Below are 23872 nucleotides of genomic sequence, written 5' to 3'. Positions count from 1 at the left end.
ACATTCAAGTGTTTTTACAAGCAGCTGTTGACATCACCTGTGACCTGTAGCAGGGCAGAGGGGAACTACATGCTGAGATCCAAATGGCACCCTATCCCATACATAGAGTCCTGTGGGCCCTGGTCAAAAGTAGTGCACGCCAAAGAGAATAGGGTGCCATTTGGGACGCGGTGTCCTGGTATAGAAAGGTAGTAATACAGTAATCAGGGACCAGAGGTTGTAAAGGTCCCATATTGTCTTCCAGCGCTGCAGTTTGAATGGTCTGGTGCGACCCAAGGAGAACAACTATACTTTACAAACTATACAAATGATCACTTCCCAGATTTCCACCTCATAAATCCCAGTCCTACTTTCTCTAATACCTGTACATAGTATTTGCATAGTCAATAACTCTAGGGTGAGAGGAGGTTTAGCCATAATTAATTTGAACTTGATTACAAATACCAGATATACAGTACAGTGCCTTCAGAAAGTATTCACACCCCTTGACTTTTTACATATTTTGTTGTGTTACAGCCTGAATTTAAAATGGATTAAATTGAGATGTTGTGTTACTGGCCTACACACAATACCCCATAATGTCAAAGTGGAATTATGTTTTTATACTTAAAAAAAAAAAAAAAAAATGAAAAGCTGAAATGTCTTGAGTCAATAAGTATTCGACCCTTTTGTTATGGCAAGCCTCAATATGTTCAGGAGTAAAGATGTGCTTAACAAGTCACATAATAAGTTGCATGGACTCACTCTGTGTGCAATAATAGTGTTTAACATGATTTTTGAATGACTACCTCCTCTCTGTACCCCACACCACACATACAATTATCTGTAAGGTCCCTCAGTTGAGAAGAGTTTAAAAAAAAGCAGACATTGAATATCCCTTTGAGCATGTTGAAGTTATTAATTACACTTTGGATGGTGTATCAATACACCCAGTCACTACAAAGATACAGCTGTCCTTCCTAACTCAGTTGCCGGAGAGGAAGGAAACCGCTCAGGGATTTCACCATGAGGCCAATGGTGACTTTAAAACAGTTACAGAGTTTAATGGCTGTGATAGGAGAAATCTGAGGATGGATCAACAACATTGTAGTTACGCCACAATACTAACCTACATGACAGAGTGGAAAGAATGAAGCCTGTACAGAATAAAAAATATTCCAAAACATGCATCCTGTGGCAAAGAATTTCTTTGCCGCATAAAAATGTGGCAAAGAAATACACTTTATGTCCTGAATACAAAGCTTTATGTTTGGGGCAAATCCAACACAACACATCACTGAGTACCACTTCATATTTTCAAGCATGGTGGTGGCTGCATCATGTTATGGGTATGCTTGTTATAGGCAAGGACTAGAGAGTTTTTTAGGATAAAAACAAACGGAATGGAGCTAAGCACAGGCAAAATCTTGGAGGAAAACCTGGTTCAGTCTGCTTTCCAATAGACACTGGGAGACAATCCAGGTGTGCAAAGCTCTTAGAGACTTACCCAGAAAGACTCACAGCTTTAATTGCTGCCAAAGGTGATACTAACATGTATTGACTCAGGAATGTGAATACTTATGTAAATTAGATATTTCTGTATTTCCTTTTCAATAAAATTGGAGAGAAAAAAACATCTAAAAACCCGTCTTTTCACTTTGTCATTATGAGATATTCTGTGTAGATGGGTGAGATTTTTTAATATTTTGAATTCAGGCTGTAACACAACAAAATGTGGAATAAGTCAAGGGGTATGAATACTTTGTGAAGGGACTCACTGTACAGTATATGACGTTCTGTCTGTAATATACCAGGAAATATGTTAGGTATTTTTGATGGATATGGTTCATCCTCTGTGAGGTTGTTGTCTTCTCAAGATGGGCTTGACACATGTCACCCAACCTCTCTCTGGACCAATCCCTTGTCTTCCCCGTCCAGGGAAGGAGACAACAATAACCAATATATTAGGCATTACAGGTATTAGGCAAGAATGATCAATGCCCTGCTTTGTTCATGTAATTATTTTAATAAGTATTTTTTAAATAACTTATTAGGCTATTGGTTCATATGAGTTAACGGCATGATAAATCAAATTGTAAACAATTAATTTTAATTTCCATTGCTAGGCCATAAGTGGATGTTCTAAAAACCTGCCTCTGTAGTATACGTAAGTGATGACGCAATCATAGCAAGTATGCATTTATTTTAGGGAGAAACCCTGTAAGAAAGCAAAGCGAAGAAGCCCGCTAGTCGTAATGCCACCAAAGTGGGTGGGCACACTTCCTAAGTATAAGTATGGAAACAACCTCGTCTCGTCCTAACGGATTTCTACAACAGAGGAGACAGAGATGAGCGCTCACATTATGAGACCACAGCCAGCAATGAAATTATATGTGGTGAGTATTTTACCTTCACGTTGTTTATATTATCCGTGGACTATGTTTGACGAGGGGGTTTATTCTAACGATTGAACAGATTATTTCAATGAGTGAATTGTGAGATTAGAACAGTGTGCCGATGAACGATAAATGCCGGTTGTATTCGATGCGATGCGCTGTTCTTCAACAAAACGCAGCACAGGTAGGTACTCTGTTCTGTGTTTTAAAGCATCTTTGATGATAGAAGCTCTTCGTCTTTGGTGAAGGGGAGACTAATATTAATAGAAATGAGAAGTTTCAAACGTTGATTGTTTTGAAACAAGCGAACTAGTCGTTGTATGGACGAAAGTTTTGATCAAATTGCTATTAAATATTTCCTATTTTGTATTTTAATGTAAACTAAGTCAATAATGTTTATTATGAGGAATGCGTCATTGACTATTATAAATAGTATCGGCTTCATAGGGCCTAATCGCCAACATGCAGCAATATTTTTCGACCACATGACTCTTCTGACCAGGTGTGTATTGTATTTAAACTCTCTCCTTCTTTACCTTTGTGTGTCATGACTGAATTTGTTTCGAGCTGAATTTGCATAGCTTGTTGGTTAATGATGGTTCCCAACCTTACACATAATGTGTTTAATTTTCCTAAACCAATACAAAAAAAGGAACCATGTCCTGCAGTAGTATATATTTTAATAAGTCAATAGGCTAATGGAGTTGAAATGTAGGTCATGTTTTGTTTCTTGTAGGACCAATTTTAAGTGAAACAGGATTCCATAGATAGTGAGCGACTGCTGTGAGAATTTATCCTATAAGTGCTTTCTTCTGGTCCAACTGCGTGTTAGTACTCAGGAGATGATGTGCCATAATAATGCTAGGTTATTACACTGCTAGTAGTGTAGTGCACCTCTTCTCACCTCTCTGTTTTGGTACAGAAAGCACAGTTGTTTCCTTTTATGTGTTTTGCATGCTTCTTCCTATCTGGGCCTCATAAAGTGGTTTGCATATGTCCATGTTGAGATCTGTATCAGATAGGAACCAGTAGAGAACTTGTATGAAAATAACATTATTCAATTTTCATTGAACTCTTTATATAGTCTGTGTGTGTGTGTGTGTGTGTTATTCTTAAATCATTGATACACAGATATACACTGTGTCTGATATGATAGGCTACACTTGCCTCCTGTGTAAATGAATGCAGGTGATATTAATTTGTAAGCAGAGCCATGGAGCCATTCTTCTATGGGAATTGTTCTGCATGTGGCTTGTTATCTTTGAACCCTTTATCTTTATGCTCTGCGCTCGGTGGTGTCTGCACTCGGTGGTGTCAGTTAGAGACAACTTCCCCAAAATTAGCCGTTCACGAGGTGACAGAGAGACAGAGAGAGGTGCGTCAAAAGGTCACCTTGTAACGCCCTGCAGAATAAACACAATTCTGGGTTTTTGTCAAATACTGAGGCTTTACACAAAGACACACACACACACACACACACACACACACACACACACACACACACATACACACACACACACACACACACACACACACACACACACACTTCATCCTGCAGGGAAGCTTCTGTACAGCGACTACAGTAACTTCCTCTTTTACATCAGCAGTAGTAGTGATGCAGTCAGTAGAGTGTTGTGTTTGTGTCATAACAGTCTACTCTAATAACATTGAAACACTGAGACACATTGTTTCTATCCTCTTTCTCTACTCTTCTAGTTGTTGTCAGATACTGTGGAAATTATTACAGGAACACCTTTCTATTTAGAGTTTCACGTAGTTCTCAGGTGAGTTAGGTGGTGTGTGTAAACATCCTCTAAAATGTTTAGGAAATTGGTAGAAATGTCCAATGAAAGAATAATTAAAAATAAACTGAATATATATATATATATATATATATATATATATATATATATATACACTACCAGTCAAAATGTTGGACAAACCTACTCATTCAAGGGGTTTTCTTTATTTTTTACAATTTCTTACATTGTAGAATAATAGTGAAGACTTCAAAACAATGAAATAACACATATGGAATCATGTAGTAACCAAACAAATATATTTTATATTTGAGATTCTTCAAATAGCCACCCTTTGCCTTGATGACAGCTTTGCACACAACTGGCATTCTCTCAACCAGCTTCATGAAGTAGTCACCTGGAATGCATTTCACTTAACAGGTGTGCCTTCTTAAATGTTAATTTGTGGAATTTCTTTCCTTCTTAATGCGTTTGAGCCAATTAGTTGTGTTGGGACAAGGTAGTGGGGGTATACAGAAGATAGCCCTATTTTGTAAAAGACCAAGTCCATATTATGGCAAGAAAAGCTCAAATAAGCAAAGAGAAACGACAGTCCATCATTACTTTAAGACATGAAGGTCAGTCAATATGGAACATTTCAAGAACTTTGAACGTTTCTTCAAGTGCAGTCGCAAAAACCATCAAGTGCTATGATGAAACTGGCTCTCATGAGGACCGCCACAGGAATGGAAGACCCAGAGTTACCTCTGCTGCAGAGGATAAGTTCATTAGAGTTACCAGCCTCAGAAATTGCAGCCCTAATAAATGCTTCACAGAGTTCAAGTAACAGACAAATCTCAACATCAGCTGTTCAGAAGAGACTGTGTGAATCAGGCCTTCATGGTCGAATTGCTGCAAAGAAACCATTACTAAAGGACACCAATAAGAAGAAGAGACTTGCTTGGGCCGAGAAATACAAGCAATGGACATTAGACCGGTGGAAATGTGTCCTTTGGTCTGGAGTCCAAATGGAAGATTTTTGGTTCCAACCGCCGTGTCTTTGTGAGACGTGGTGTGGGTGAACGGATGATCTCTGCATGTGTAGTTCCCACCGTAAAGCATGGAGGAGGAGGTGTGATGGTGTGGGGGTGCTTTGCTGGTGACACTGTCTGTGATTTATTTAGACTTCAAGGCACACTTAACCAGCATGGCTACCACAGCATTCTGCAGCGATACGCCATCTCATCTGGTTTGGGCTTAGTGGGACTATCATATGTTTTTCAACAGGACAATGACCCAACACACCTCCAGGCTGTGTAAGGACTATTTTACCAAGAAGGAGAGTGATGGAGTGCTGCATCAGATGACTTGGCCTCCACAATCCCCCGACCTCAACCCAATTGAGATGGTTTGGGATGAGTCGGACCATCTCAATTGTGTAAAAAAGTGTAAAAAATAGTAAAAATTAAGAAAAACCCTGGAATGAGTAGGTGTGTCCAAACTTTTGACTGGTACTGTATATATATCAGACACAGTTTAGCTGGAAATGTTTATATTATCTTTCGTTAATCATTAACCCACATGACTGTGCCAAACTCCTGCTACAGCCTCCCACTCATAATTCATAAACTGTTAGATGGAACGCAGCAGAAATCAGAGGCAGAGGCAGTGAAACATAGGGTATGACTCTCTGCTATGGCTGCTACTGTTTTGCTTTAATACTTGGCTACCTGTGTGTACTGTTACATGTTTCTAAAAGTTAGTGGGTGGGTTTATTAACCCAAATATTTATTGTAAGAGTTGAGCATGTCAGATTGTCATTATGTACAACACAGGCTTATTAAGTTGTAATGTCTCATGGCATGTGTATGTTATTATGGCTAGCTGCCCATCTCATCTGCTCATAGCTGTGGTCGTTGATGGTTTTATGATTTCACCGAGAGGAGCTGTTTGATGCCAGGCCTCCCACTAGTAGGGTGCTTTTCCCTGCGTCCCAAATGGTACCCTAGTCCCTATATAGTGCGCTACTTTTGACCATGGCCTATAGGGCTTTGGTCAAAAGTAGTGTGCGCTATGTAGAGAGTAGGGTGCCATTTGGGACGCAACCTTTGAGGCCTATAATGGGGGGGATTTTACAGCAGTCAATTTAGATAGAGGTCAGTCTGTTGGTGTGTTTGATGCCTCTAAAGAGCTGAAATCCCCTCCTGCACACCAGTACTGACTCCATCGATCTATCGCTCAGCTCTCCGGCCTTCTGATCCTCCATTGAAACAGGCCTAGCAGTACATACCATGTAACCGACCCTGTTATCCAAAGGCACGCACCGCTATGCGTGCATACGTTTGGTCCTCCATAGTCTAATTTAGAACGGCTGGAGGCGAGTCTACTTTCTGCTGAAGTGTGCATTCGTTCAGTACTTCCCACAAATCTAAAAGCATTGGATCGGTGCAGGGATGGGCTAGTGGGAATCTGCACCATATTTCACCAGTCATCTCCTTTCAAATTAGTTAAAAGGGCAGTGCAGTCAAAAATGTGCTTTTCCAGTTTTTTTAATGATATTTCCACACTATGAGGTCGAAATAACACTCTCAAATTATGAAAATTATGATATTGTCCTTTTTAGTATAAGAGCTTTTTTTTTTTTGCCTGCAACTCTTCCCGGGTCCTTAGTGTACAAGAGAAAGTAGTGCAGTATGTTTTCTGTCAATAGACCTGGTAAAATAATGGTTAATAAACAACCCTAATGGGGGCCCTATAAAATCTGTGATTTTTTTCCCCAAATTCTGTTTATGTTTTTTCAGTTTTTTAGTTTTTCACTCTCAAAATAACAATTGTTCATAGAGGAACAACAACATTTGATGTTCTGAGTCCATGTTAATGCTTAAATCGCATCAGAATACCTTTTTTTCTTCAGGTCTGGAACAATTTTGATTGTTTTGTGTAATTCCTCTTTAATGGGGCATCTGGCCCTTTAAATGCATATGTCTAGCGAGTGAAGAACGTGCGGTCTAACACGCCGGTCTAGCAATGGTTCTGTACTGCTCCTGCTCATTTCATGGCAAAGTTAGCAAATAACAAATTATAGATACAAATTACATCTACTCATTAAATACTTCTGCCAGGTAAGCCTACTTTGCAGTTAACATTTAATTGAGAATGTTTTTGGGGAAAGTATTTCTGTCAACCCACAAGACGGTTATCACATCAACTGGCTACACACGGAGTGAGGAGTGATAGACAAATGCTCACACCACACAGACAGACAGGGGCAATATTGCTGGAAATTAATTGGCAGATATTGTTTTTGGTTGGGCTTTTTAAGCCAATAGTGGCTAACCAGGGGTGGGATAATGTCAATGTTGCGTTGATTAGATAGTAGCTGGGAGCTCGCGGTGTCTGATACTTGTGAGGTTTGTTTATGACAGTTTGCATTGGAACACGTCAAAATTGCAAGTACTTTCAGAATTGTTTGGGGAGACACTCATAGGTGGGCTGCGTGCTACTGGTAGCTGGGGATCGACCAGTTGGAGACCCCTGCTCGAGTCTAGACGATCCTATCCGCCAATCAGGGCCGTGTATGTAAACAAATAAAAATGTGTATTGACGCCCATACGATCGGACTGCGCATTTCAATGGCAAAAGGATGCTCAGGGATATAAATGATCAAAAATATATTTGGAGTTATTTACATGAAATAAACAAACACAGTGATTTATTAGACATACAGTGATGATTTAAAAAAATTACATTAAAAAGACTGCATTGGGGCTTTAAAGGAAGTGAACAAGTGCACACTTTAGGAGGAAGGAGAGATAATTAGGACATAGCCTAGGTGTGCGTCTCGCGTCTCAAATGGCACCCTATTCCCTATGTAGTGCACTACTTTTGACCAGAGCCCTACTGCACTATATAGGGAATAGGGTGCCATTTGGGACGCAGACTAGGTCCTCCAGTGCGTTCCTCTCAGTCAGCTGCCGGGTGTGTTCCTCCTCACTGCTTAAAGCAGGAAATTATACACATCGAAATGACTGTCTGTCATACCTCCGGGGTAGATGGTGGTTTAGGTTGAATATGGAAAGCGATTTAGGCTACAGCAATTTAGTTAGAGGAAGTAATATTTTGACTTGAAATCACACTCCATGCCCTGAGTTAGTTAGAGGAAGTAATATTTCGATTTTAAATCACGCTCCTACCCTGATTTCAACGCTCGTGTCATTCAGCGGTTTGGACACTGACGAGCTGAATAACATCTCCTTGACTGACTACTGTGTAATACACTAGCAAACTCTTAATGCATCCCAAATGGCACCCTATTCCCTATAGAGTCCTATGGGCCCTGGTCAAACGTAGTGCACGATGAAGGGAATAGGGATATATTTGGGACGCAGCCTCTTGTCTGATTGAGGGGATGTACGTTCCCTCTCAGCCTCTGTCTGATTGAGGGGATGTACGTTCCCTCTCAGCCTCTGTCTAATTGAGGGGATGTACGTTCCCTCTCAGCCTCTGTCTAATTGAGGGGATGTACGTTCCCTCTCAGCCTCTGTCTAATTGAGGGGATGTACGTTCCCTCTCAGCCTCTGTCTAATTGAGGGGATGTACGTTCCCTCTCAGCCTCTGTCTGATTGAGGGGATGTACGTTCCCTCTCAGCCTCTTGTCTGATTGAGGGGATGTACGTTCCCTCTCAGCCGGCGAGCGGCCACAGGAGTCATCCTATGTGACTTCCCTTCAGATGATCAGAACATTGTAATTGTGGGCGACAGAGCAGCGTGTAATTTTGGTCTAGAGTGCTGTAGCAGAATGTCATTGAATGGTGACTTCCAACTGAATGGTGAAAGGTTAAAAGTTCAACAACGTCTTTATTCCAGAACTTCCATGTACAGAATGCACAGGGGCATTCCCCAGGAGTAAAATAAAATTGGCTTGGTAAATCAGGCTCCTCCCTACTTTTTCAGTCTCCATGCTCCATGTTTATTTGGCCTGCAGCCAGTATAGGTCACCCCAGGCCAGTATAGGTCACCCCAGGCCAGTATAGGTCACCCCAGGCCAGGAAAGTATAGGTCACTCCAGGCCAGGCCAGTATAGGTCACCCCAGGCCAGTATAGGTCACCCCAGGCCAGTATAGGTCCCCCCAGGCCAGTATAGGTCACCCCAGGCCAAGATTTGCTGAGGGACATTGCTGACTGGACACAGTGTTTTTCATGGCAGTGGGGTAGGGGGAAGTCCACGGAGGGAGAATTGACATCTGGGCCACAGCGGTGAAGGCTGCTGCCTTGCTTACTGCTGCTTTACACTGTCAATCACAGACAAGCTTCTATTTAGTACTGCCTGGTTTCTGGCTTCATATAACACTCAGTCACTCAGTCGATCACTAGAGGCTTGGGTTACACCCGGTCAATCACAACAAGAAAAGCCTGAATGCTTAGTGTCTCTGGCATCAGCTAGGCTGTAAACATCCGCTCTGTCTAATCTGGGGTTTCTCCTCTCTCCCTTTCTGTCTCTCTCTCTTTTTCACCTCTCTCTCTCTCTCTCTCTCTCTCTCTCTCTCTCTCTCTCTCTCTCTCTCTCTCTCTCTCTCTCTCTCTCTCTCTTCTCCCTCTTCTCTCTCTCTGTTCTCTGACTCTCTCTTTATCTATCTGTATCTCTCTCTCCTCTCTCTCTCTCTCTCTCTCTCTCTCTCTCTCTCTCTCTCTCTCTCTCTCTCTCTCTCTCTCTCTGTTCTCTCTTTCTGTTTCCCCACTCTTTCTCTCCCCCCCTCACTCTCTCTCTTCCCCCTCACTCTCTCTCTTCCCCCCCCCCCTCTCTCTCTCTCTCTCTCTCTCTCTCTCTCTCTCTCTCTCTCTCTCTCTGTTCTCTCTTTCTGTTTCCCCACTCTCTCTCTCTTCTCCCCTCACTCTCTCTCCCCCCTCCCTCTTTCTTCCCCCTCACTCTCTCTCTCTCTCTCTCTCTCTCTCTCTCTCTCTCTCTCTCTCTCTCTCTCTCTCTCTCTATTTCTCCACAGCTCTTCACCATTTCCTTCTCCTGGGCGTTCCACGAGGTCCGACCCCCCAAGTACCAGCACCACGACCCCTTGACCTCTGAACTCCTCCTGTGTGACCAGTGTCCGCCCGGGACGGCCATCCTGACCCACTGTACCGCCGACACCCCCACCGCCTGCTCGCCGTGCCCCGACCGGTCCTTCTCAGAACACTGGCACTGGGGCGACAGCTGCCAGTACTGCACGACGGTCTGCAAGGAGAGGCAGCTGGTGAGGCAGGAGTGTAACAGCACCCACGACCAGCTGTGTGAGTGTGTGCCAGGCTACCACCTGGTGGTGGAGTTCTGCATCAAACACACCCCCTGTCAACCTGGCTACGGCGTGGCGGCTCTAGGTAGGTGATCTATGTGTAATTACAATGAACAAATGAATTAATTAATTGATTGACTGAAATTATGTTTTGAGATGCAAATGAAACTATGGTGCTGGAGTCTCTTTTTCATTATTTAACTACTGTTGGTTTATTTAACTTGGCTGAAGGTCTTCCCTCTCTTTTAATTATTACTTCCAGTTATATACTCATACATAATGGTTTGCAAATGTTATTCGTAGTCAGCCCATGTCCTCAGAGGGGGAAGTGTTTACTCAGCCTGTGGTAGGTCTAATCAGTCTATAATATAATAGTACTGTACTCTACATCACCCAGAATCCACTGGTGTATGGTCCTGACCTGTTCTGTTCTCTATGAGAGCCAACTGGTAGTAATCAGTGTGTTGGCAGAGGGCCAGAAAGAGACAGAGCTGTGAGTGGCAGGCCTAGTCATCAGACAGAATAACTCTGCTGCCTGGTTGTTATCATCACCAGGATCTCTCCTCTCTTGTCAGATCACTCAGAGGTTATGTCCCAAATGACACCCTATTCCCTATATCGTACACTACATTTGACCAGAGCCCTATGGTCAAAAGTAGTGCACTAAATAGGGAATAGGGTGCCATTTGGGACACTACCAAAGCTAAGCAGGATCAAGATCACGCCAGACACTAAACTACGTCTTTGTAATTTGTACTTCGTTCTCACTGGCCTCCTTCCCCTCCTTTTAATCATAACGTTCCTCAGCCTTCAGTCCTGGTTTGTGATTCAGACGTATTCCAGGCCAGATGAGGAGAGAGGAGATGAGAAGAGGAGGGGAGAGGCTGAGAGAGAGGGGAGAGAAGAGGGGTGAGGAGAGGTGAAGAGGAGGGAGGAGAGGGGAGAAAAGAGGGGTGAGGAGAGGTGAAGGAAAGGAAAGGAAAGAAGAGAGAGCGGAGGAAAGAAGAAGGGAGGAGAGAGGAGAAGAGTGGAGAGGAGGGTTTTGTTTCTGGCCAGAATTTTACTAGCAATAGTCTGTTGAACGTCTCTGTGAGAGATGATGAATAGAAACATGTCAGATTCTATTGGAGACAGACTGGTTCAGCTCCATCTTTCCTCTCTGTCTCTGTGTCACAGTTAGACTGGTTCAGCTCCATCTTTCCTCTCTGTCTCTGTATCAGACAGTTAGACTAGTTCAGCTCCATCCTTCCTCTCTGTCTCTGTATCAGACAGTTAGGATGACTCTTTTTAGCTTGAGTTCTTCTTTTTAGCTTGAGTTCTTCTTCTTGAGTTCAGCTTCTACAAAGTCTGGTTCCTTATACAGCAGAGTGAAATGATGAGTAAAGAGTCAGTGGTCGGTCCAGGTCTATCCAGTCAGTGGTCGGTCCAGGTCTATCCAGTCAGTGGTCAGTCCAGGTCTATCCAGTCAGTGGTCGGTCCAGGTCTATCCAGTCAGTGGTCAGTCCAGGTCTATCCAGTCAGTGTTTGGTCCAGGTCTATCCAGTCAGTGTTCGGTCCAGGTCTATCCAGTCAGTGGTCGGTCCAGGTCTATCTAGTCAGTTATCGGTCCAGGCCTATCCAGGCAGTGATCGGTCCAGGTCTATCCAGGCCAGGGGTAACAACAGGATAGACCTAGTCCTTGCCGATGATGAGCATAATTGCGAACAGGCTGCATGATTTGGAATATTTTTTATTCTGTAAAGGCTTCTTTATTTTCAGTCTGTTATTTACAGTGCCTTGCAAAAGTATTCATCCCCCTTGGCGTTTTTCTTGTTTTTTTGCATTACAACCTGTAATTTAAATGGATTTTATTTTTATTTCATGTAATGGACATACACAAAATAGTCCAAATTGGTCAAGTGAAATGAAAAAATTATTTCAGAAAATTCTAAAAAATAAATAACGGAAAAGTGGTGCGTGCATATGTATTCACCACCTTTGCTATGAAGCCCCTAAATAAGATCTGGTGCAACCAATTACCTTCAGAAGTCACATAATTAGTTAAATAAAGTCCACCTGTGTGCAATCTAAGTGTCACATGACCTGTCACATGATCTCAGTATATATACACCTGTTCTGAAAGGCCCCAGTGTCTGCAACACCACTAAGCAAGGGGCACCACCAAGCAAGCGGCACCATGAAGACCAAGGAGCTCTCCAAACAGGTCAGGGACAAAGTTGTGGAGAAGTACAGATCAGGGTTGGGTTATAAAAAAATATCAGAAACTTTGAACATCCCACGGAGCACCATTAAATCCATTATTAAACAATTGAAAGAATATGGCACCACAACAAACCTATTAATATGAAGGCGAAAGAAACGCACACCTATTTAGGCGAGGTGCTGGCTAACGGAGTAGAACACTTGAAACGTTGGTTATTAGGTTATTAAATTATTGCGTCTGAGCTCCTAGAGTGTGAGACTCTCCTTTTCTTATTCAACCACAACAAACCTGCCAAGAGAGAGCCGCCCACAAAAACTCACGGACCAGGCAAGGAGAGCATTAATCAGAGGGCAACAGAGAGACCAAAGATAACCCTGAAGGAGCTGCAAAGCTCCACAGTAGAGATTGGAGTATCTGTCCATAGGACCACTTTATGCCGTACACTCCACAGAGCTGGGCTTTACAGAAGAGTGGCCAGAAAAAAAGCCATTGCTTAAAGAACAAAATAAGCAAACACGTTTGGTGTTCGCCAAAAGCCATGTGGGAGACTCCCCAAACATATAGAAGAAGGTACTCTGGTCAGATGAGACTAAAATTGAGCTTTTTGGCCATCAAGGAAAACGCTATGTCTGGCGCAAACCCAACACCTCTCATCCCCCCGAGAACACCATCCCCACAGTGAAGCATGGTGGTGGCAGCATCATGCTTTGGGGATGTTTTTCATTGGCAGGGACTGGGAAACTGGTCAGAATTGAAGGAATGATGGATGGCGCTAAATACAGGGAAATTCTTGAGGGAAACCTGTTTCAGTCTTCCAGAGATTTGAGACTGGGACGGAGGTTCACCTTCCAGCAGGACAATGACCCTAAGCATACTGCTAAAGCAACACTCAAGTGGTTTAAGGGGAAACATTTAAATGTCTTGGAATGGCCTAGTCAAAGCCCAGACCTCAATCCAATTGAGAATCTGTGGTATCACTTAAAGATTGCTGTACACCAGCGGAACCCATCCAACTTGAAGGAGCTGGAGCAGTTTTGCCTTGAAGAATGGACAAAAATCCCAGTGACTAGATGTGCCAAGGTTATAGAGACATACCCCAGGAGACTTGCAGCTGTATTTGCTGCAAAAGGTGGCTCTACAAAGTATTGACTTTGGGGGGATGAATAGTTAAGCTCGCTCAAGTGTTTTTTTTGTCTTATTTCTTGTTTGTTTCACCCCAAAAAATATTTTGCATCTTCAAAGTGGTATGCATGTTGTGTAAATCAAATGATACAACCCCCCCCCAAAAAAAAATCCATTTTAATTCCAGGTTGTAAGGCAACAAAATAGGAAAAATGCCAAGGGAGGTGAATACTTTCGCAAGCCACTGTATGTTATTATTTTGGAGTAACTACAATGTTGTTCATCCATCCTCAGTTATCTCCTATCACATCCATTAAACTCTGTAACTGTTTTAAAATCACCACATGGCCTCATTGTGAAATCCCTGAGCGGTTTCCTTCTTCTCCGGCAACTGAGTTAGGAAGGACGCCTGTATCTTTGTAGTGACTGGGTGTATTGATACACCACCCAAAGTGTAATTAATAACTTCACCATGCTCAAAGGGATATTCAACGTTTTTTTTGTTTTTTTACCCATCTACCAATAGGTGCCCTTCTTTTTGCGAAACCATTGGAATACCTCCCTGGTATTTGTGGTTGAATCTGTGCTTGAAATTCACTGCTCGACTGAGGGACCTTACAGATAATTGTATGTGTGGGGTACAGAGATGGGGTAGTCATTAAAAAATAATGTTAAACACTATTATTGCACACAGTTAGTCCATTCAACGTATTATGTGACTTGTTAAGCACATCTTTACTCCTGAACTTATTTAGGCTTGCCATAACAAAGGGGTTGAGTACTCAGCTTTTCATTATTTGGACCCTGTCCAGTTGAACCAGTATCATATTGTATTCCTGGAGCCCTTCCAGTTGAACCAGTATCATACTGTATTCCTGGAGCCCTTCCAGTTGAACCAGTATCATACTGTATTCCTGGAGCCCTTCCAGTTGAACCAGTATCATACTGTATTCCTGGAGCCCTTCCAGTATCATACTGTATTCCTGGAGCCCTTCCAGTTGAACCAGTATCATACTGTATTTTCCAGAGGAAAGACATGATAAAGAAAATTAATCACTAGTGGTCACCACCAGGTCTGAAGATCACAATGGAATGTTTTCCAGGGTTGGGGTCAATTCCATTTAATACCCTGTCAATTCAGGAAGTACACTGAAATGCCAATTCCAATTGTCTTCAATGCTTTTCAATAAGGAACATTTTGAATTGGAATTGAAATTTGGTTTACTTTCAAAATTGACTGGAATTGAAATTGAATTTACCCCAACTCTGATTTCTTCATCATACAGCTAGATCTGTTATAACGATCTCAGATGGTTGTTGTGAGGCAGGTTCAGGCACACTTGAGGTCTTTTGACTGGAGCAAGTCTGACCCCAGCTCTTAAATGCATTGTTGCCAATGCCAGGAATACAGTATGATACTGGTGCATTCGGAAACTATTCAGACCCCTTCCCTTTTTCCACATTTTGTTACGTTACAGCCTTATTCTAAAATTGATTAAATTAATTGTTTTCCTCATCAATCTACACACAATACCCCATAATGACAAATCAAAAACAGATGTATTAAAAATAAATAACAGAAATACCTTATTTATATACGTTTTCAGACCTTTGCTATGAGACTCGAAATTGAGCTCAGGTGCATCCTGTTTCCATTGATCATCCTTGAGATGTTTTTACAACTTGATTGGAGTCCACCTGTGGTAAATTCAATTAATTGGACATGATTTGGAAAGGCACACACCTGTGTATATAAGGTCCCACAGTTGACAGTGCATGTCAGAGCAAAAACCAAGCCATGAGGTCGAAGGAATTGTCCGTAGAGCTCCGAGACAGGATTGTGTCGAGGCACAGATCTGGGGAAGGGTACCAAAAAATATCTGCAGCATCGAAGGTCCCCAAGAACACAGTAAAATAAGCCACTCTTGGAGTTTGCCAAAAGGCACCTAAAGACTCTCAGACAATGAGAAACAAGATTCTCTGGTCTGATGAATCCAAGATTGAACTCTTTGGCCTGAATGCCAAGCGTCACGTCTGGAGGAAACCTGGCACCATTCCCTACGGTGAAGCATGGTGGTGACAGCATCGTGCTGTGGGGATGTTTTTCAGCTGCAGGGACTGGGAGACTAGTCAGGATCGAGGGAAAGATGAACGGAGTAAAGTACAGAGAGGTCCTTGATGAAAACCTGCTCCAGCGCGCTCAGGACCTCAGACTGGGGCCAAAGGTTCACCTTCCAACAGGACAACGACCCTAAGCACACAGCCAAGACAACACAGGAGTGGCTTTGGGACAAGTCTCTGAATGTCCTTGAGTGGCCCAGCCAGAACCCGGACTTGAACCCAATCGAACATCTCTGGAGAGACCTGAAAATAGCTGTGCAGCGACGCTCCCCATCCAACCTGACAGATCTTGAGAGGATTTGCACAGAAGAATGGGAGAAACTCCCCAAATACAGGTGTGCCAAGTTTGTAGCGTCATACCCAAGAAGACTCCAGGCTGTAATCGCTGCCAAAGGTGCTTCAACAAAGTATTCAGTAAAGGGTCTGAATACTTATGTAATGAAATATTTCTGTTTTTAATTTTTAATACATTTGTAAAAAAAAGTTTTTGCTTTGTCATTATGGGGTATTGTTTGTAGATTGATGAGAAAAAAATTCAATTTTAGAATAAGGCTGTAATGTAACAAAATGTGGAAAAAGTCATGGGCTCTTAATACATTCCGAATGCACTGTATGGCTTGTCAACCTGAGGATCCATGACCTCTGCTGGTCACTTGTAATTTCATATAGACCTGTGAGTTAATGTTCTTACACAAATATGCCTTGTCATATGCCTTGTCATCTTGTTATCTTTTCTCACACAAATATGCCTTGTCATATGCCTTGTCATCTCTGTGGGTGGTGGGGACCCAAGTCAAAGATCATCCTACTGGATGCATGAAGGACCTTATACTCTCTCTGACTCTCACTTCTTCTCTGTTCTGAAACAGGATGTGGTAGATACCGTTGACACCCATTCTATTAGGAGAGCTGTAGTTTACTCCTCTCTAAACAATGCTACAGAAACTCCACACTTCCACTCACAAAACTCATCTTGGTTCATAAATTGAAGTTTGTTTGTTTGTGTTTCTCCCCTAGGTACACCAGAGGTTGACACAGTGTGTGAGGCGTGTCCGCAGGGCCTGTTCTCCAGCCGGGTGTCTGCCAGCGAGCCGTGTGTGTCCCACAGGATCTGCTCTGAGCTGGGCTTGAAGACCCTCCGACTGGGGACCACCACCCAGGACACACTGTGTGAGAACGAGGCTAAAGGATCTGTCTTGGAGTGCTCCCATCACCACACGCAGTGTCACACTGGTGAGAACATACAGGATAATGGTGATATATGCCAGACGCTCTTATCCAAAGCGATTTACAGTCATGCACGCATACTTTTTTTTGTGTGGGTGGCCCCAGTGGGAATCAAACCCACTACCCTTGGCGTTGTGAGCGTCATGCTCTACCAACTGAGCCACAACACACACACCATGTAATGTTTATTAAAAAGGAGTGAATGATTCTAATCTACAGCACTGCACGACAACCCGGCTCAGCTTCACACTGACTAAAGAGGTTCATGAGTAACTTTGCCTGAGACTAGAAGACTTGTTTTAGCTCCCCAAGAAAATACCTAGGCTTAATCTCAGCGGATAAACTCTTGCAGCAGCAGGCAACAAATGTTCAAACCCAGTTGGTCTCAGCTGCCTACAGCATTTCACCTGAGCAACAGGTTGACGTCATCCCACTAACTCCAGTAACTCCAGCAAGAGCCATGATGTAATGATTAGTGTGTGTGACTGTTATATCCTGGACCTTGGAAGCTTGGACCAAAGAGGAAACTGAGTCAGTCAAAGAGGAGACATGAGGACATGGGTTTAGGGCAGGGATCATCAACTAGATTCAGCCACGGTCCGTTTTCTTCTTGAGCAGTCGTGGGGCCGGAATATAATTACAGATAATTTGTAGACTGCAAGTTAACCGCAAGAAGCCCAAACAGATATAATATTTCACTAATACATAATCATTTCAAACCTTGCTTACATTTGTATACAATCACATATATCTCTCTATTATGCATGGGAATACTTTAGAACAGATTTCCAAAATGTAAATCCCTTGGAGCTGATTTCCTGGTGTTTTTACAGTCTTTTATGTCCAACCATTAATAGTTTTTTGTTTATTTGCTCAGAAAACTTGAGGGGCCAATAAAGAAATACCTGGACCGCAGGCCACCTGTTGGGGAACCCTGGTTTAGGGTCTTACTCAGGCTGAAACCATGAAGAATGCTGCTGAGAACACACACACACACACACACACACACACCACAGAACCACAACCCATCAGAGTGAGCCTGATGAGTCTCCCAGGAGACCAAACACAGTACTGAGTTCTCATTCTAGAACCGGAACGATGCACACACACACAGAACAACTGTGTTCCATCACACCAGGTCTGCTGTGTGACGTATCACAGTGAGACGTATCAGGGGGAGGTTGACTTCCACGAGAATGAACTATTCACATTAAACTGAGTTCCTATAGCATGACTAACAACTATCAGAGTAGAACACCCAGAACTGTTACTTTCCCAGGGGAGTGATGCTCTCCTTAACAATTAATTCAGAATTTGTTTTAGTGGGATATGACACCCATACAATTACAATGATTCAGTCATTGTATTTCTATGGTGACACCACAGATTGTTTGCAATGAATTAGAAAATAGTTTGAAGTACAAATGTCAAATTGAGGGGAAAATGTCTTTGCCAATGCTGGATTCAAATCCAAGCCAATGTTCAGTTAGATTAGATTTGAGAAAATGCTGAAAGTCAGATTTGCATCCCAAATGGCACCCTATTCCCTATATAGTGCACTACTTTTGACCAGATCCCTATGGGTCCTGGTCAAAAGTAGCGCACTATAAAGGGAAAGGGGTGCCATTTGGGAGTCGAAGTCTGAACTAAATAAGGAGGAAGGAGGAGAGGCTGTGAGGGAAATGAGTGTGTCGCCGCTGGGATGGAACAAAGAAGTGAGAGGAAGTGATGTTTTCATTATCTGGTCTGGTAATGACTGGACACCCTCCATTACACACACACACACACACACACACACACACACACACACACACACACACACACACACCACAGAACCACACCACATCAGAGTGAGCCTGATGAGTCTCCCAGGAGACCAAACACAGTACTGAGTTCTCATTCTAGAACCGGAACGATGCACACACACACAGAACACCTGTGTTCCATCACACCAGGTCTGCTGTGTGACGTATCGCAGTGACCCGTATCAGGGGATGTTGAGGTCCATCTCCACAGGTGTTGAGGTCTTCATGTGAACTGGTGCTCGTCATCTGTTCAATAGAGTTAACAAATGTTTATTTGGTATAACCTGACACAGAAAGTCTGTTTCTGGAATAAGATACCATTATGGTCCCAATAGAGCAAACCTAACACATCTGGCTCTTCACACAGGATCAATCAAGATCTCAATGTATCATAAAGAAAACAAGTACGTAAGTACCAGGATGTAACGTCAGTGTCCTCTCTCTCCCTCTCTGTCTCAGACGTGTCGCTGTGTGAGGAGGCCATCTTCCAGTCTCTGGCGTCCCTCCGTCTGTCCTCCGTCCCCCTGGAGCGTCTCCTGGAGAGCCTGCCTGGGAAGAGGGTTGACAGGAAGAGTCTGGAGAGGCTGAAAAAGGTCTGCTCCCCCCAGCAGCAGATACTACTCCTGTTGAGACTCTGGAGAGAACAGAACAAAGATCAGGTTAAACTCTACGGCGTCATTCAAGGTCAGTAGGATCCGTTTAGTAGAGCTCTGCTACTGGCTGCTGCAAATGACTTCCTGTTATGTCCTGAAGACGTTTATCCAGTGAGAGGGTCCTGTTACGTCCTGAGCTCATCATACCTATTATCCAGTGAGAGGGTCCTGTTATGTCCTGAGCTCATCATACCTATTATCCAGTGAGAGGGTCCTGTTACGTCCTGAGCTCATCATACCTATTATCCAGTGAGAGGGTCCTGTTACGTCCTGAGCTCATCATACCTATTATCCAGTGAGAGGGTCCTGTTACGTCCTGAGCTCATCATACCTATTATCCAGTGAGAGGGTCCTGTTATGTCCTGAGCTCATCATACCTATTATCCAGTGAGAGGGTCCTGTTACGTCCTGAGCTCATCATACCTATTATCCAGTGAGAGGGTCCTGTTACGTCCTGAGCTCATCATACCTATTATCCAGTGAGAGGGTCCTGTTACGTCCTGAGCTCATCATACCTATTATCCAGTGAGAGGGTCCTGTTATGTCCTGAGCTCATCATACCTATTATCCAGTGAGAGGGTCCTGTTACGTCCTGAGCTCATCATACCTATTATCCAGTGAACCACTGTGAGCGGAAGGTGTCCAGGTTAAGACTGTAGTCACCGTAGTAACCGTTGGAATAGCAACAACAACAAAGAAAATTAAAACGTTCTCCTCTGCTTCTGACTGCATGTGCTGCCGCTGCAGGGAGGGGGGTGTTGCCTAGGCAACCAAAGGCTCATCTGCTACAACACCTTGCTTGTTTCAGCAAGTTGTAGAGTCCATGATAGAGCAGAAACTGAATCAACCGCACGAATGCCCAGCCATCCCGGCTTTAGTCAGCTGTTTGTTCCACAAAACAATAAAACATTATTTGAGGGTTATTTTATTTTCATGATGGTCTTCATCCATAACCGTCGGTTACACGGTTATACGGTAATTGTGCCAGCCCTATAGTCCAGGTGGCTAAGTCGTTTCATTGCTAATATTTCTCCATTACCCTTTCCCTCTATTGTGAGTGTAAGGTGTCCAGGTGTCTAACAGTATTATCAGTTTTAACCTGAGTTCCTCCTCTACCCTGTTATCTCAGGTGTGAACAACTGTGAGCGGAAGGTGTCCAGGTGTGCAGGTTTGAAGAACCTGACCATGGGTGACCTCCTGACGGTGATGGACAGTCTCCCAGGGGTCCGGGCTCACGAGGAGGACGTCAGGGCCGTGGTCTCCTCATGCCGCTCCCAGCAGTACCTCCTGCAGCTCCTACACCTTTGGAAGAACCAGAACAAGGACCTGGACATCAATAAGGTATTGCTCCGCCACCACCATGCACATTAACATGCCTGCCTTAATCTAGCCAAATACTGAGTGTGGACATTCCTCATATTCCTTTTCTTAATGGATAATTTTCTGTTCTACGCACCAACAACTAGATAAGAATCTCCAATTAGAAGTGTGCTGGTTTTCCCATTTCCGATTGCCTTAGTTTTGACGAAAGGAACACAATGGAAATAAGTAATACTTGATAACTTTGTGTTCTCCTTGATAGTTAAAACAATTACTGTCTGTATTTGTATTTATTTAAATGAACCTAATCAATCAATTAATTAATCAATTAAAGGGTCTGGCCCACAGCCTGAGCAGGCTCCGGCAGCAGGGGGCACCACGCCCGCTCCTCAGGAGCATCAAGAAGATCAACCGGATCATCTCCACCTCCTCCATACACAAGATGTACGAGAAGATGTTCCTCAACATGATCGAGGACGGGACCTGCTTCAAGACCAAACCCTACAACCAATAGGAAGAATGGGACAGGGCTAAGGGGCGCAGATCTGGGTTTCAAACACTTGAAAAATCTAGCATTTGTTTGAGTCTGCCTGGAGTGCAAGATGGGCAGGGTTTGACGTTTTGAGACGTTTCTATTGGTTTATTAATCCAGGCAAACTCAAACAGGGTCAGATAAAGGATTTAAATTAATGTTTAAAGTATTTGCAACCCAGGTCTGATGGGGTGGATCCTAACGTCCACTTACGTCGAATTTTCACTTGGTCTCCCGTTGATATCAATGCATGACTAAGTGAAAATTCAATTTAAGTGTAAATTAGGATTAGTCCTAACTGTGTGAAAAGCAGGGTTGCGGTCAATTTATTTTTCAGTTCGTGAATTGAATTTGAATTAACTCGCTGAATTGACTGAATTGAAAATGGAATTGATCCCAACCCTGACGAAAATAGAAAACTATTTAAAAGTTGTGTATATGTCCACTATTTTTAAGGAGAGGTAGAAGGGGGGGGATAGGGAGAGGGTCGTCTTGCTTTTTCACTGTTTTAAAAAGAGGAGATTTATTTCATAATGAAATGTTTCCTCATGAGTACGTTCCAAATGGCATACTACTACTTATTTAGTGCACTACTTTTGACCAGGGCCCATTGGGTAGTAGTGCACTATTTAGGGAATAGGGTGCTATTTGGGACGCCCCCCTGCTGTTCTGTGTGGACTGCTGACATGCAAAGCTCTATTGAAACTGTCAAAACATTTCAAACATTGTCAGCTTTTATGAATGTACAAAGGAGTGCAATTTTTTTTATTTAAATGTAATTTTTCTTACCAGATTTGTTTTGTAAAAGCTTGTTTTTTTTTATCTCTATATTACAAAACTGGATTCTGAATGCTGCAGGTTTGAAGTTACAATGTTGTTTGTTTGAAGCCGAAGGGATTGTTTGTAAATCATTTTTGTATAAAAAAGGTATGGATCTTTATTTTGGATTTTTGGTTTGACCGGCCCTTTTTCAAGTCCTTATTTTTGTGAACATTATGTCGAATTATCTGATTAAAATCCATTTGATAAAATTGTTGTATGACTTTTAAAATGATAAGTGTTGTATTTTGATTTCCCCTCACATTTGTGTGGATGTAGAGTCCTAGTGACATTACTGTCCTGCAGTAACCTGAGCCTGACAGAAGTTCCATTGTTCCTGAAACAGACCCCTCCTCCTATTGACTCAGTCTTGTTAAGGGCATTTCAGTCTCGTAGCAATTTGCTTATTAAGAAGCATGACTCAGTCTTGTTACGGGCATTTCAGTCTCGTAAACAATTAGCTTATTAAGAAGCATGACTCAGTCTTGTTACGGGCATTTCAGTCTCATAACAATTTGCTTATTAAGAAGCACGAAATAGCTTACTCGGTATACTGACTCAATAAGGACATGGTATTCATCGCTTGGAAATATCATGGAATGTGAAGGTTCAGTGTACAGCTGACATGTCCACACCTTTCCTAACCTGTAAAATGAGTATGTGACAGTTATTCACTGTGTCATCCAGTCTCCCGGAAGGTTATTCACTGTGTCATCCTGTCTCCTGGAAGGTTATTCACTGTGTCATCCTGTATCCTGGAAGGTTATTCACTGTGTCATCCAGTCTCTCCTGGAAGGTTATTCACTGTGTCATCCTGTCTCTCTTGGAAGGTTATTCACTGTGTCATCCTGTCTCTCCTGGAAGGTTATTCACTGTGTCATCCTGTCTCTCTTGGAAGGTTATTCACTGTGTCACCTGTCTCTCCTGGAAGGTTATTCACTGTGTCATCCAGTCTCTCCTGGAAGGTTATTCACTGTGTCATCCTGTCTCTCTTGGAAGGTTATTCACTGTGTCATCCTGTCTCCCCTGGAAGGTTATTGACTGTGTCATCCTGTCTCCTGGAAGGTTATTCACTGTCATAATAATCATAATAATAATATGCCATTTAGCAGACACTTTTGTCTGTCTCTCCTGGAAGTTTATTCACTGTGTCATTCTGTCTCTCTTGGAAGGTTATTCACTGTGTCATCCTGTCTCCCCTGGAAGGTTATTCACTGTGCCATCCTGTCTCTCATGGAAAGTTATTCACTGTGTCATCCAGTCTCTCCTGGAAGGTTATTCACTGTGTCATCCTGTCTCCCCTGGAAGGTTATTCACTGTGTCATCCTGTCTCCTGGAAGGTTATTGACTGTGTCATCCTGTCTCTCCTAGAAGTTTATTCACTGTATCATCCTGTCTCTCCTGGAAGGTTATTCACTGTGTCATCATGTCTCCTGGAAGGTTATTCACTGTGTCATCATGTCTCCTGGAAGGTTATTCCCATTCTCACCTCCACTAGTGTGGTCCCAGATCTGTTTGTGATGTCTTCCTAACTCCTAGGGTCATTGTCTCATTGTCAGGCCATTTGTTGCTCATATTGCTCCTCTGTATTTAGTCATAACTACTCTGATCGGGTTACAGCTAGTCTGATCTGGTTACAACTAGTGTGATCTGGTTACAAATAGTCAAATCT

The 23872-nt window shown here is 42.9% G+C and overlaps 1 protein-coding gene across 1 annotated transcript; it reads left to right on the top strand.

Moving 5' to 3' along the window:
• Positions 1 to 2302: 2302 nt before the first annotated feature.
• Positions 2303 to 22408, top strand: LOC311117080 (tumor necrosis factor receptor superfamily member 11B-like). Its single transcript, XM_084157481.1, has 6 exons — positions 2303 to 2375; positions 10114 to 10483; positions 16862 to 17077; positions 19336 to 19560; positions 20659 to 20870; positions 21184 to 22408. The coding sequence occupies exons 1-6, from the start codon at positions 2328 to 2330 to the stop codon at positions 21361 to 21363; spliced, it is 1251 nt and encodes a 416-aa protein (XP_084013607.1). The 5' UTR covers positions 2303 to 2327; the 3' UTR covers positions 21364 to 22408.
• The last annotated feature ends 1464 nt before the right edge of the window (positions 22409 to 23872 follow it).

This window comes from Coregonus lavaretus (assembly GCF_964263955.1).
Source record: "Coregonus lavaretus genome assembly, chromosome: 3".
Taxonomy (NCBI): domain Eukaryota; kingdom Metazoa; phylum Chordata; class Actinopteri; order Salmoniformes; family Salmonidae; genus Coregonus; species Coregonus lavaretus.
The sequence above is the reverse complement of the archived record's forward strand: the minus strand, read 5'-3'. Positions and strand labels throughout refer to the sequence as shown.

What these genes read in the sequence shown, in the direction of transcription:
- LOC311117080 (XM_084157481.1), top strand. Translation starts at nt 2,328, where the DNA reads ATGAGCGCTCACATTATGAGACCACAGCCAGCAATGAAATTATATGTG. An exon ending in ACTCTACGGCGTCATTCAAG is followed by an intron (nt 19,561 to 20,658) that starts GTCAGTAGGATC and finishes CTGTTATCTCAG; the next exon opens with GTGTGAACAACTGTGAGCGG. An exon ending in AGGACCTGGACATCAATAAG is followed by an intron (nt 20,871 to 21,183) that starts GTATTGCTCCGC and finishes AATCAATTAAAG; the next exon opens with GGTCTGGCCCACAGCCTGAG.